Consider the following 12,697-nt stretch of genomic DNA (forward strand, 5'->3'; position numbering starts at 1 on the left):
TCATTCCCTCCCTCTCCCTAGACCCTATATAATTATGTTTCCTTTCTATGTCTTTTGTCATCTTTGCCTGGAAACTTTATGGAACTATAAATTTATTTGCTTTAACCAACGGGTGTAACTTGAATTCACATACACTGTTGCCCATAACGTTGAAATAGTTTTGTTTTCAGACATATGCTTCTTTTTATTTCTATTTATACACATCATTAACCACCCTTCACCATGGTTAGACCAGTTAGACTTTATATATCAACAATAAATCATTGTCACAATCATTTTGTTCCAACATAATGGGCAACAGTGTAAATACATATAGTCTTGGAAAAATTATTAGACCATCAAAAGTCATCAAAAACAATGGTTATGCAATCAAGTACTAACTCCTGTGTGTATCATGTGACTAAAACAGACAGAAAAGAAAACACGGAATGCCTAAAAGCACTGTTTTTGTCAGTACAATGCCATTACTATTGATGTAAGAACTTAAATGATTTTGGTTATTATCAAGAAAACATGGAAAATGTCTAGATATCCGCTCTGAAATTAAACTCTTATGAACTCTTTTTGTTGTTATCATTACATTTGTCCAAATAAATGTACATTTAGTTGAACCAGGCATTAAAATTAACAAGAAATTGAAGAAAACAAGGGTGGTCTAACAATTTTTCGTGCGCCTATACCATATGCACCACATGTACATTGTAGATCAGGGTCAGTCATTGTGCAAGAACATTACCAATACTAAAACCACACAAACGTCCATATTGTCATATATACTGTAAACCACTGTCCTACATGTATACTTACACTCCTCTCAGGTCTAAGTATGTTTATAAAAAATGTAATGGTGCACCTAATGGGAAAATAAAAGACATACAATACTTCTTTTATTCCTCCACATCCACTGTACACCCCCCCACTATACTACTACTACTACTACTACTACTACTACTATAAGTACTACTTATACAGTAAAGTAGGTCGGGAGCTGTCCTTTCAGCACCACAGTTTCTCAGACACAGGAGCTGGTTTGGTTTATGCAAGTTGGTTCCATTACAGCCTCAGGTGCATTTGTCACCCTCAGCCCTCCTTCATTCACTCATTCATTCATGCTTTCAATCATTCAGCCAGTCACTTGGTCAGTCAGTCTGTGATGCATGTAGACAGCCAGGGAGCTTCCTCACTGACAAAACTCACACTCACATTAGTTTTCTCTCCCAGCTCCTGTCTTGTCTCCTCGTGTTTCTTTTATCAGTCTTGCTGTCTGTATGCATGATCTTTTAGTCTACATTGGAAAACATAACTCAGTGTCTTCCAGGATTTGCATTCTCCTCCCATGACCCTTCTCTGTTCTAGCACCCCAAGGACAATGAATTAATTTTGCAGAAATTCAGTGGGTTAAATATTTTTTGATGATCATGGTAAAGTTAGGAGTTTTAAAGCAAATTACTTATTAAGCATGAATTTTCTGCTATTTAAAGGTCGTCCTCTTAACCTCTGTCAGATCCCACTGCACTGCAAATATTCTGCAAGATTTATGTTAGCATAAAAAACAAGGGTACACCTTGTTATTAAAGTTAAACATGGGTACACGGAGGTTAGGTGGGTTCATCCTCTGCTTGTTCCCTCTTCTCCTGCTCCCTGTTCAGCTGACCATATGCTGCACATCCTCTTTCATGCACTACCAATTTACCCCCACATCCCCGAGAGTGGAGTCATGCCCTGCTCAAATGTACTCTCGTGTAGAGGGCTGAAACTCAAAGTCATTTATCATACAGTAGCCTCCCCTCAGGTCTACAACCCCAGTAAAATAGTCTACGATAGGAGAGAAGTGGAGAGTGTTAAAAGGGAAAGGAAAGACAGAGGAGTACTTACATGTACCATGTGTGCTTCTGGATCTGTTCTAACTGTAAGGAGACAGGAGAAAAGAAATGACAGGTTAGTCCACTAGCAAATTTTTCATAATTTATTCTGAAATATGACTGAGAGCAAACCACACCCGCATGTTTTGGTCCTTGTATGAAAATTACAACTTTTTGGAAAGATGTTGGAATAAAAGTAGAACAGATTTTGGGTTTTAAATTACAACAACCCACTTTGTCACTATTGTTAGGAGGTCTTCTTGATGATTTGACAAGAAGTAATAAATACCTTCTAAAAATCTTTGGTGCTGCAGTAAAAACAATAATCACAATCAATTATAAATGGCTTCAACTTGATCCACCGGTGATGGAGGACTGGTTGAAAATTGTTGATGAAATTCACAAAATGGAGAGATTAACATTTATGTAGAGGCTGCAAGCTTAATTTTACGTAATATGATGGGGCAAATGGATTAGTTTCTTTAAATACAATTAATGTGTGGTTTGTCTCATAGTCCTGTGAAATGCTTTATAAACTGCTGCTCTAAATATGTAATTAATTAGGTAACTTGATTGCTATTTCATAACTGTAACACATTAGATTGTGACTATTATCTGTTGCCGATTGTTGTTTGTTATGTTCTGTATGACAAAATGATAAATAACTAGTAATAAAAACTAAGTGTCAAAACAAAAAGAAATAAGACTCTGAGATGCCAGAATTATGAAGAAAAAAATGTTATACTTCAGTAATGTTTTAGTAAATATCAAGCATACCGACTTCATGGAACAACAAAACGGGACAGTTGGAGCACGTAATAGGGGCTTCAAATATTTACACTACCAATGGGAAAAATACTGAGTGAGGCAGAGAGAGGTGCAGCAAGAATAAAATAGAGAGAGGGAGGTGATGCCATTGAGCTATAGAGAATATTATCTCGCTCACACACACTGCTAACCCTGCCAAACCCCCTCGTCTAAAGGGAATCTTCCATTTTCATTCTTTTCCCATCTCTCTTACTCACATACTCTCAATACTCCTCTTGTCATCACACTTTTAATGTGACCACTTTGTCATCAACACTGTCAGCACAGTCTTTTACCAATAAAGGCAAAGCAAAAAAGAGACACGGCCACAGAGCAAAAGGCCAACAAAGAAAGATGTCTGTAAAAATAACTACAGTGTTTTAACTGCCCACAGTGGAGAACAGGATCAGTGTCACTGGTGGGACTTTTTAATTTGCTCCTGCTGTTGTTGTGGAACCACAGGAGATGCACATAGCAGCTCTAATTATTGTCACTTATTCAGAAGCATAGTTCTTGGGTATGTGTCTCCATTATTGTCTTAATGTTTCCGCCATCCCTGAGGATCTACCTCTGTGCTTCAGCGCTGCCGAATTTCTTCATGTGATATTAGTGCAATCGCTGGAAAAAAAGGAGACTGCAGCTACTGACCAAAGGTGACTACTTTCTGCTTCCACAGAGGTCATCGTATTGACAGAGACACCCTGCCTGTCAGATACAGGCCAGTGGGTGAACTACTCTCTCCCACTTTTATTGAAAGCCTGGAGGCAAGAGACCAATATCACACGCAGGGTTGAAAGTGATGTGGTTTGAAATGCAGCATCACATCAATCAGTCAGTAAATGTGACAGTACCAATTCCAGCTGCTTTCACTCAAAGGGAACCCCTTCTGTAAAACTGGTTTGGTGTGTATGGGTGTGCACCAAGTACACATTTATTATTACGGGTGTTGCTTTAATGAATTAATCATCAACACACTGCCTTCAGCACTCCTGAGGACTTTTTCATTGACATCACTACCATATACACCTGTATTCCTTCAAAAAAAGATGAATTTGTTATAGTTTTACACCAAGGTAAAGGTGAAAAATGCCTATGACAATCACTACATTAATCGCACACTAATATTGTATAATGACTCCTAATATGTCAGTATTCTAGGTTTAATTTTTTCTGTTCTGTTCACACTTTATTTACAAATCATTAACTTTTTTTTCATAATTTACAGGAAGATATGATTATGTAAAAAGGGTAACCCCAGAAGCCAGCCATAGCTTATAAACGGGGGCCCAAGACATTATGCAAACAGTACAATTGATTATGATGACAATCCCTATTTCTACCTAAGCTAAAACTTAACCTTTGCTCTAAAACAACTTAAGGTAATTCCACAAATTCAGACAGTATAGAATTTAGACAGTATCGACACATCAGCACATCCAGTGGGCATGTTCTCTTTTCTTTGCGATGAAGACATATGGAACACAACCATGGTATTTGGGGTTTTTTTGGCAAATATTCAGTAAATTCAGAATATGTATCTCAAATATTTTTGCTAAAGTGACATGCATTTTTTTCCTTGCCTCTTTACATATTTCTTGGAAGGAGAAATGCCTACTTTTAAACACTATAAACACATTTTTGGATATGATAAAACATATTAATGCCAACTCTTAAATGAGGAAGTTGTAGGAATGAAAGACAGATGCTATATTTGTACGGTCAAATAAAGAAAAACTGAAAATTCTGCTATCTTTTTTTATTATTAGAGTATGTACAACTGCATGTAAGTGGGGATTTCAGTGAAATAGTCTTTTTCTTCAGCAGCTTAATAGGGAGAGTGTCTTTTGGGAGTAAGGGTAAAAACTGTACGTATTTTTTTTCAGTTTCTCCTTCTGAATTTGTCTGTTGTTAAACCTCCTGTCATCTTGTATATTGCCATGTTCACTGCAAAATTGTCAACGTTATAGTATTGTGTTAAAAGCGTGACATTGACGCAATGGAGGACATAATATAAGGTGCATACAGAGCATTTCTTGCAATGCTCCACATCAGAATGAAACGTCAAAAACCCTGGAAACAATAGCCATTTAGATTGGATGGAGAAAGTCACTGCAAGGTCACAGAAGTTCAATACAGTGGATAGAAATTGTTTTTGTCAAAAACAACTCCACTGTGCCATTTCTGAGTAAGGTCAATTTAATTCGGCACTTATAAAGACCCACATAAAACGCACACTTCCTCTCTTTTCATTTCAGGAAACCTTGCACTTCATCTCCTCTGTACCCATGAGTGTATTATGTCTGTGTGATGAACTGCTCTTTAATATAATAAGCTAGCCAATCCTCTTCATTAGCCAGGGATCACAAGGAGGCAGATCTTTCCTGGATGTCTGTGTTCATTTGAATGGAGAAGATGAGATGACTATGTTGAGGTGGCTGGCCCAGTCGCCTCCAGGGCCCCCAACTACACAGACAGGAAATGAAGAGAAAGGCTTTTATTACGCTAAACCCCTTAAGCCTAGATACATGCACTCCCACTCAGACTCTGAGGGGCCTTGGCTTTGTGCGTGTAATTTGTGCATCTACTTCCAAAATCTAATTAACAGAAGCTGACGATGGACATAACGGAACGCAAATGTCAAAAATTACTGTCAGTATTAAACCAGAAAACAAAAAGGATAACATACTCCTTGTCACTTCCACCTTTGGGTGTCCCTGTCATCTCAGTGACATGGCAGTCGCGACTAAGCTCGTATAACGCTCAAACTAACAGGACTATTTGACATTCTGAGAGGTTACAATGCATCCCCAGAGCTCTGTTTGGAGACTTCATACAAGAGAGGGGGGTGGACAGGTAGCATATTCTCTCTCAGCAGCTCGGTCAGTGTGTAACCCTTTGTCGAGGACAACGCTGGAGGCTGCTGGACATATCTGGGGGATCTCAGGGTGACCTCTCCTCGTCAGGTGGAGAGAAGAATAAAATAAGCATGGGGTGTATACACAGCATACCAAGGAGCTGAGATGTTTTCAGTTCATCTTTCAATCCTTTGTAGCCTTTTTTAAAAATTTTTTTCAACCGCATCTCCCACATTTGGATGGATTAAATCATACAGATACTGTGAAATGGCACATTAGCATCCACTCACAACTGCTGCCACAACATTTGCTAACAGCCACGTTCAAGAATACACAGTTTTATGACTACATTGATTCAGAAAGATACCTGGAGAGGCTGGAAAGGTAAAATTTGGTTAGTGCATGTCGGCCTTTCTGTTTTCGCCAGCATTTTACTTTCAGATGATGCACAAAGGGCAACACCATCTCACTGCAAAGACCTTATGTCCTTTTTGAGATCTCTCACCGCCATGATCATTTACATTTCCCCTTTGTTCAGTTTTCTCTGTTATCCCGACTCTGTGCCCTTCACATCTCTCTGTTCTCACTCTCTCCTCCAGCCACCTTGCCAAGGTGATCAGTTGTTATATAGGATGAGGCTAGCACTGCTATGAATACACAAAGCAGTGCAGAGGAACAGTACACAAACAGCGGACCTCTCCTGAATTCACATCCTGTACTTGAGATAGAACTCAAACAGAATTTGGGACGAGGAAAAAACAGAGGGAAAAACAAAAAACAAACACACAGTGGCTGGACTGGTGGAGTGAAGTTGATATTAGAACTCAAGTTTGGCTGTATATCTCTGCCATCCTGCTCTCTTCTCAAAGAACTACAAGTTTTCGTAGCTTGCAGTAGATCTGCAAAATAATGACTTTCCTCTTCTTACCCAGACCTGATTTGTCTGGGCTTTTTTTCCTTTCATAAATGCCATTTCAAATAACATTTTAATGCGTTTTGTTTGCCTCCATGACATCATTAGTAAATACTACTGGCTGTGGAATAGGAATACGAAATATTCAATGCAGAATTGATTTGAGTCTTTATTGAGTCACTCAGAATATATGAATTGTGCATAATGAGGTGCAAAGAGCAATGTGTACATTCGTGCACATTCCATGCTGTGCATATTGCTGTATAATGCAATTACAGTGATTCATGGCACCAATTATTTGAATGCTAACATGAGTTATGAATTGGTGCAATCGTCATTTCAAAACAGAGCCTCCAAACTAATGGAAAGGTGTCTGATGAGATGTTGAACACCGTCATTGGAATATCACTCCGCTGAAAAAATGATGTTTGGAGATCAGGCCTGATTTGTGTGTTCATCTCAGAAGTTGTTGACTTATTGAAGTAAAGACAAACTGCAGAATGAATTAAAATGTGAACTTGAAATGTCTTGAAACAGCTAAAGACAGAAGAAAATACAAGATAACTGTATCCTGTAACCTTTATATATTTCTTAGCTGAATCTTAAAGGTTAAATCTGAAATTCTGAAGAATACCTTCCACCAAATATACAAAACGGTAACATCATTACATAACAATCAGGCTTAAAAATAAACTTACCGTTAATCTTTTGGAGGCATCCACTTCAATCATTCCACGGAGAAGGTTCTGACAGTCTGGAGGGATGAAGTGGGGCATGTGAAATACTCCTAACTTCACCTTTTCCAGCAGATTCCTCAGGTTGTCATCATCAAACGGCAAGGCGCCCTGAAGAGACATAGGGAAGAGGCGGAGTATGGGAAACCAAAACAGAAATGGTGAATACATAGACTGAGCATAGAGGAACTCTTTTTATTGTTCTAATGTGAGTATTCGAGCAGAAAGTACAATTGCACCCAGACAGAAAAGGTAACAAAAAAATAAAAAAGTATAAGTGACTAACAAGGCACTCCGAAAGAAACAAAACCACATTTTGAATCTTAATCCTGCAAGATTTAAAGAACAAGCTAGATTTTTCAACTTGTTCAACTCTCTAATTAGAGCATTTTGCCCTCAGCCACGCAAAATAAATAATAAACAGCGGTAAGCAGAAAACAGGGCTTTTCTAATAATTACCCAGCTTTCTAATTTACCTCGTTCATTTAGCATTCTCTCATCAGAGTCATTTATCAGAGCGGGCTGACACCTCACAGATGTGGCTGTTTGATGAATGACAACCTCCACCAGAAGACAAGATAGAGGGGGGTGAGAAAGCGGAGAAGGGTAAAAAGACAGAAAGAATGGCTGAGAAATGCAGAGAGGTAGAAAAAAAAAAAAAAAACAGGGCAAGCTTGTGTAACAGATGATCTGAGCGTAGCCTAACTGCTGGGGAGTATGCGTGTCTCCAACAATCAGACAAATGGTTATCTTGCAGCCAGACAGCAGGACGAAAGAGGAAGAAGACAGTACTCATCTGCAGTCAAACGGCAATGAGGAGAAACTTTTGTTTGGAGTGAGAGAAAGTACAGCATGGTAAACAACATCTGGTTTACGCAACACAACAGTATGAAGGAGACTGTCCTTAGCATGAGTACAGACACACACATACATACACACACATATAATGAGATAGGGCATAAGGGAGAAAGAGGTAAAAACAAAGACAAATACACAAGGCCTGTGGCCAAAAGTTGGCCTGTCAGCGTTGGTATTTATTTTGGGCTCTCTTCTTTCAGTTTGCCTGTATGAATTATTCATTGAGCGAGAGTGTGTAGGAACTACAGTACAGCTGTTGATGAAACAGAGCTTCAGGGCTGCACGGCTAGGGAACCACAGAGCTAATATAGCTTGAGAATAGCCCTGATTATGGATACAGCATTGTGTGTGGATACAGGATAATGGATAAAAAGATGTTTCTCGTCTCTGTTATTCCATTCTGTGAGAGTGATAAGCTTGAGGGTTGCCTATGCAATGTTTTCAGTAAGACCTTTTCAGTGTTGAGAGTGTGAGTTTACAACCCTAGGTTTGTATTTGAGGCTCTGGGTATCATCCACTCATTCCACTAAAGTCAACTCCAAGTCAATAGCTGGAGTGTGGTCATGTTTGTGGTGTCAAAAGGTTCACTTGCTTTGGACTCCGGATGAAATACAAGTGGTATAAAGAGATGAAACACTGGTGACTATAAACGAAAGATGACGCTTCATGGTAAGATTGTCTAAAGCTACATTTTAGTGGATAATTTTAAACTTTAAGTCACATCACGATTACTTAATGAAGAATGAGATGACACTCACCACCAACAGGGCGAAAAGAATGACCCCACAGCTCCAGACGTCTGCTTTCCTCCCATCATACTTCTCTCCCTGAGGTCAAGAGTGTGCTTGTTAGCAGGTTTGGACACAGTGTTAGCGGTGGTTAAAATAAGATGAAAGCTTATGAAAGAACTAAGGAGGTAAAACAATGAATCGAATTATGAGACTCACCCTGATGACCTCTGGACAGGCATAGTGTGGAGATCTGTGGGAGAGAGCAGGGAATAAATGAGAGAACTACCAAAACAACACAAATGTTGAGGACTTCTACATTGTACATTGTACTTTCTAAACTTCTCCAGTCGTACCACTGTATGTGTCAGCTATAAAATCGTGACACAGCAAACATTTAATGGATATACCCCACTGTATAAAATGTGAAAAGAACAATTTAGTTCGACAATAAATGTCTCCAGTGAACATAGATCAAGATGTGCTTTGAGAGTGCAGACATCCTCCGGGTGTTTGGATGTCCTCCTACTTGCTCATTCAAGGGCATCCTTTCACAGCAGACAGTGAACAGATCCACTAATCTTTACAGCACCTGGATGGTCTGACAGTACGCCCAACGACTAGATAGACTACTAGATTGCCATCAATATCATATGAAGATTTATGGAGCTACCTTGCAACAGCAGCTTCATAAGTCGGTTGCTATGGATGAGCGGAGCTGTGTGGAGTGACTTGTTATCCTATACCCACAGAGTGGCACTTTTACAATACTTTGACACAGTTAGCTTGCTAAAGTGGGTTTCCAGAGTTTAAAAAGGGCACTAATGAACTATGCAACCTTTTTAATTTCAAGAGGTTCCTGGACTCATGTAATATGACAACACAGACAAAGCCAATCAGACACTTATCTCCTGAAACCTTGTGGATTTGTGAGATGTCCTCCACCTCTACCTCACATCTAGCCTCAACTAATACCAGGATATTTGGCTCTAATGAGAGTTTATCTGAGGTCTGTAAACATGGTGCCCATTAGCTTAGCTGCCGTCTTGTGTACTCATGAATATCATCCCTGACGGCCCCGCTTCCTCAGGCTGTCAAAATACTAGCTGATAACAAACACTGCCACCATATCAATGGGGAAGTTCAAACGCAAGCCTATGCAAATAGGGCCTTCCTGATTGCATATGTCATAGTGCATTATGCAGATGAGTGAGGAATAAAAGAAAAAAAAAGCTGAGATTTGTGCAAGTGGTGCCTCATCAGTGTCTGAACATACAAACCACAGCTGGAACCAGTGTGATTATATATAAAACATTTCCGGATAGTTTAGGTGGTGAAAGCAGTATCAAGGTGAGAACTGAAATAAAAGGATTTCAGCTTTCTGTTTGAGCCGAATCCTAATGTATCAGTAATGGAACACCAAATTAAATCAGTCAGACAAATCAGCTGTATTCTCAAAGGATACACTTCTAGTGACACCTAATTTATGTGCCTTATCTTGTTAAATTAAAATACGTGTCCTACATGGCATAGTTGAAATATATATCAGCTTTATAATTTTCCATATTGAAACACTTCAAAATGGTTAAATTTTTCTAAAACAGGTCATATGTTCTTTGGAACAAATGTCTGTTCTAATAAAGTCATGTTGAGAGGATCCATGAGTGGGATCCATCTTTCCTGGTGTATTTCACCTCCATTTAATAATGAATAAAAGAGAAGCGGGAAATAAAGTTCAAGCAGTACTATTTATATTCAAGCTCACTAGATTAATGTTCTGCTCACATATGGAAGCTCAGACTTTATGAATATGATATCATGATAACAAAAAAAAAAACAAAAAAACAAAAAAAACCATCTTACTACTCACACCAGAAGCTCAGATTATAGACAAGGATGCTACAGATAAATAGAAAGCAATAAGAGCCACTTCCCTCTGACCGGAATGAAAAATGAAGTCTTTTGAGGAACAGTTGCACGTGGGCTGACATAACATCAGTCTTTTCTCGCTATTTGCTAAAGCTCATTTACTCTCTCAACCTAACATCAGTGATCACAGAGTGAGTGAAGAGTTCACATAAATAAAAACAGCCCGACATGACCTGTGAGAAATCTGCTTACATTTCCGAGGCCAAAGAACAGTTGTGGTGGAACAACGTAGTTGCATGATGGGAGAGAAGATTGCACTTGAGCTTTGAACAGTGCTGAAGTGAAACTCAAAGCCTTCAAAGCTCAAACATGCATAAAATAAGTCACTATAACATTACCCTGCATCTAACAATATACAGGGTGTCCCATAAGTCTCCATACATATGAAAAATAAATGTTTCTTGACATAAACCATTTTTACTTATATAATATGCTCTATATGACTGCCATTTTGTCAGGAACACATTTCAATGCGTGTCCTCCACTGCTGAAGAACTATAAAGAAGAAATATAAAGAAGTACATGTTAGAACCATATGTATTATGTCTCCTATGTATGGAGACTTATGGGACACCCTGTATAATAAAGAATATCAAAGGCTTAAGTGAATAGAAGAGTTTCGTCTTCACACCGGTCCTCAGATCAGTACATTGGCTTCCTGTGAGTCAAAGGATAGAGTTCAAAATCTTACTCCTGGTCTACAAAGCACTGAATGGCCTTGAACCCAAATACATCCTAGACTTGTTAGTTCCCTATGAAGCATCCAGACCCCTGAGGTCATCAGGGACAGGTTTACTGTGTGTTCCCAAATTCAGAACCAAACAAAGTGAAGCAGCATTCAATTATTCTACTCCTCACCTGTGGAACAAACTTCCTGAATACCTGAGGTCTGTTCAAACTGTCAGCTCATTTAAATCAGGCCTGAAAACATTATTGTTTACTGCAGCTTTCTCTTAAACTCTTAAATAATGTCTTTTAAATGAACTTTAAAATCACATTTTATCGCTGGTGATTTTAATGTCTATTTCAATTTTAATGTTAATGTTTTTAATATAATTACCTCCGCCAAGGAGGTTTTGTTTTCACCTGGGTTTGTCAGTTTCTTTGTTTTTTAGTAAGATAACTCAAAAAGTTATTGACGGATTTTGATGAAATTTTCAGGAAATGTTGATACTGGCACAAGGAACAAATGATAAAACTTTGGTGGTGATTGGGGGGGGGGGGGGGGGGGGTTTGTTCATTTGTCTGTTACCAAGATAACTCAAAAAGTCATGAATGGATTTTGATTAAATTTTCAGGAAATGTTGATACTGGCACAAGGAACAAATAATTAAATTGTGGTGGTGATGGGGGGCGGGCACTAATCTTTTCTCGTTAATATCTTTTATTTTAACTTTCTCTAATTTTAAATGTATTTTTATGCCTCTCCTGCATACTTTTATGTTTTCTGTAAAGAACTTTGAATTGTCCTGTACATGAAATGTGCTATACAAATAAACGTGCCTTGCCTAAGAAGAAGCTAAACTCGTCTACTGTGTGTAAATTTACTACACAACACATCTTTTCACCTAAACACGAGCAGCCTCACACTGCATGCAAGATAATTTCCTTCCATTTGTCAGTGCAACCGAACTAATCAAACAGCACGGGTGAACTCACAGCTGGGCCAGTGCAGACGATGACAGATGGAGAGGGGTCTTCTACGTATGTGTGTTCATGGATCCATATTTGTATGTGTCTGTCAATCCCTGCTCATCTCGCTGTATATGTTTGTGTGCATTAATATATGAGCTCCCAGGCTTTCCCTACTCTACCTGGGGCGAGACTCATCTTCACTCAGCTCCATTACCCGTGGCAAATGGAATACATTTGTGTCAGACTGTTGCATGGTGAGAGGGGGGCAGATAAATGTGTTTAATTAAAAACTGTCATATCTACACTTAGAGATGGGACAGCCAGAAGAGCATGAATAATCAATAACCACACATACAGTATATGGCGCATCCACATA

General features: G+C 38.8%; 1 protein-coding gene across 1 annotated transcript in view; it reads right to left on the reverse strand.

Moving 5' to 3' along the window:
- brsk2a (BR serine/threonine kinase 2a) overlaps positions 1–12,697 on the reverse strand; it is a 202,212-nt gene that overhangs the window by 27,638 nt on the left and 161,877 nt on the right. The window contains 4 exon segments of the mRNA XM_030137601.1: positions 1,876–1,907; positions 7,136–7,282; positions 8,788–8,856; positions 8,977–9,010. Coding sequence (XP_029993461.1) covers positions 1,876–1,907; positions 7,136–7,282; positions 8,788–8,856; positions 8,977–9,010 — 282 coding nt within the window.

The sequence above is a fragment of the Sphaeramia orbicularis genome, chromosome 6 (genome assembly GCF_902148855.1).
Source record: "Sphaeramia orbicularis chromosome 6, fSphaOr1.1, whole genome shotgun sequence".
Classification (NCBI taxonomy): Eukaryota; Metazoa; Chordata; class Actinopteri; order Kurtiformes; family Apogonidae; genus Sphaeramia; species Sphaeramia orbicularis.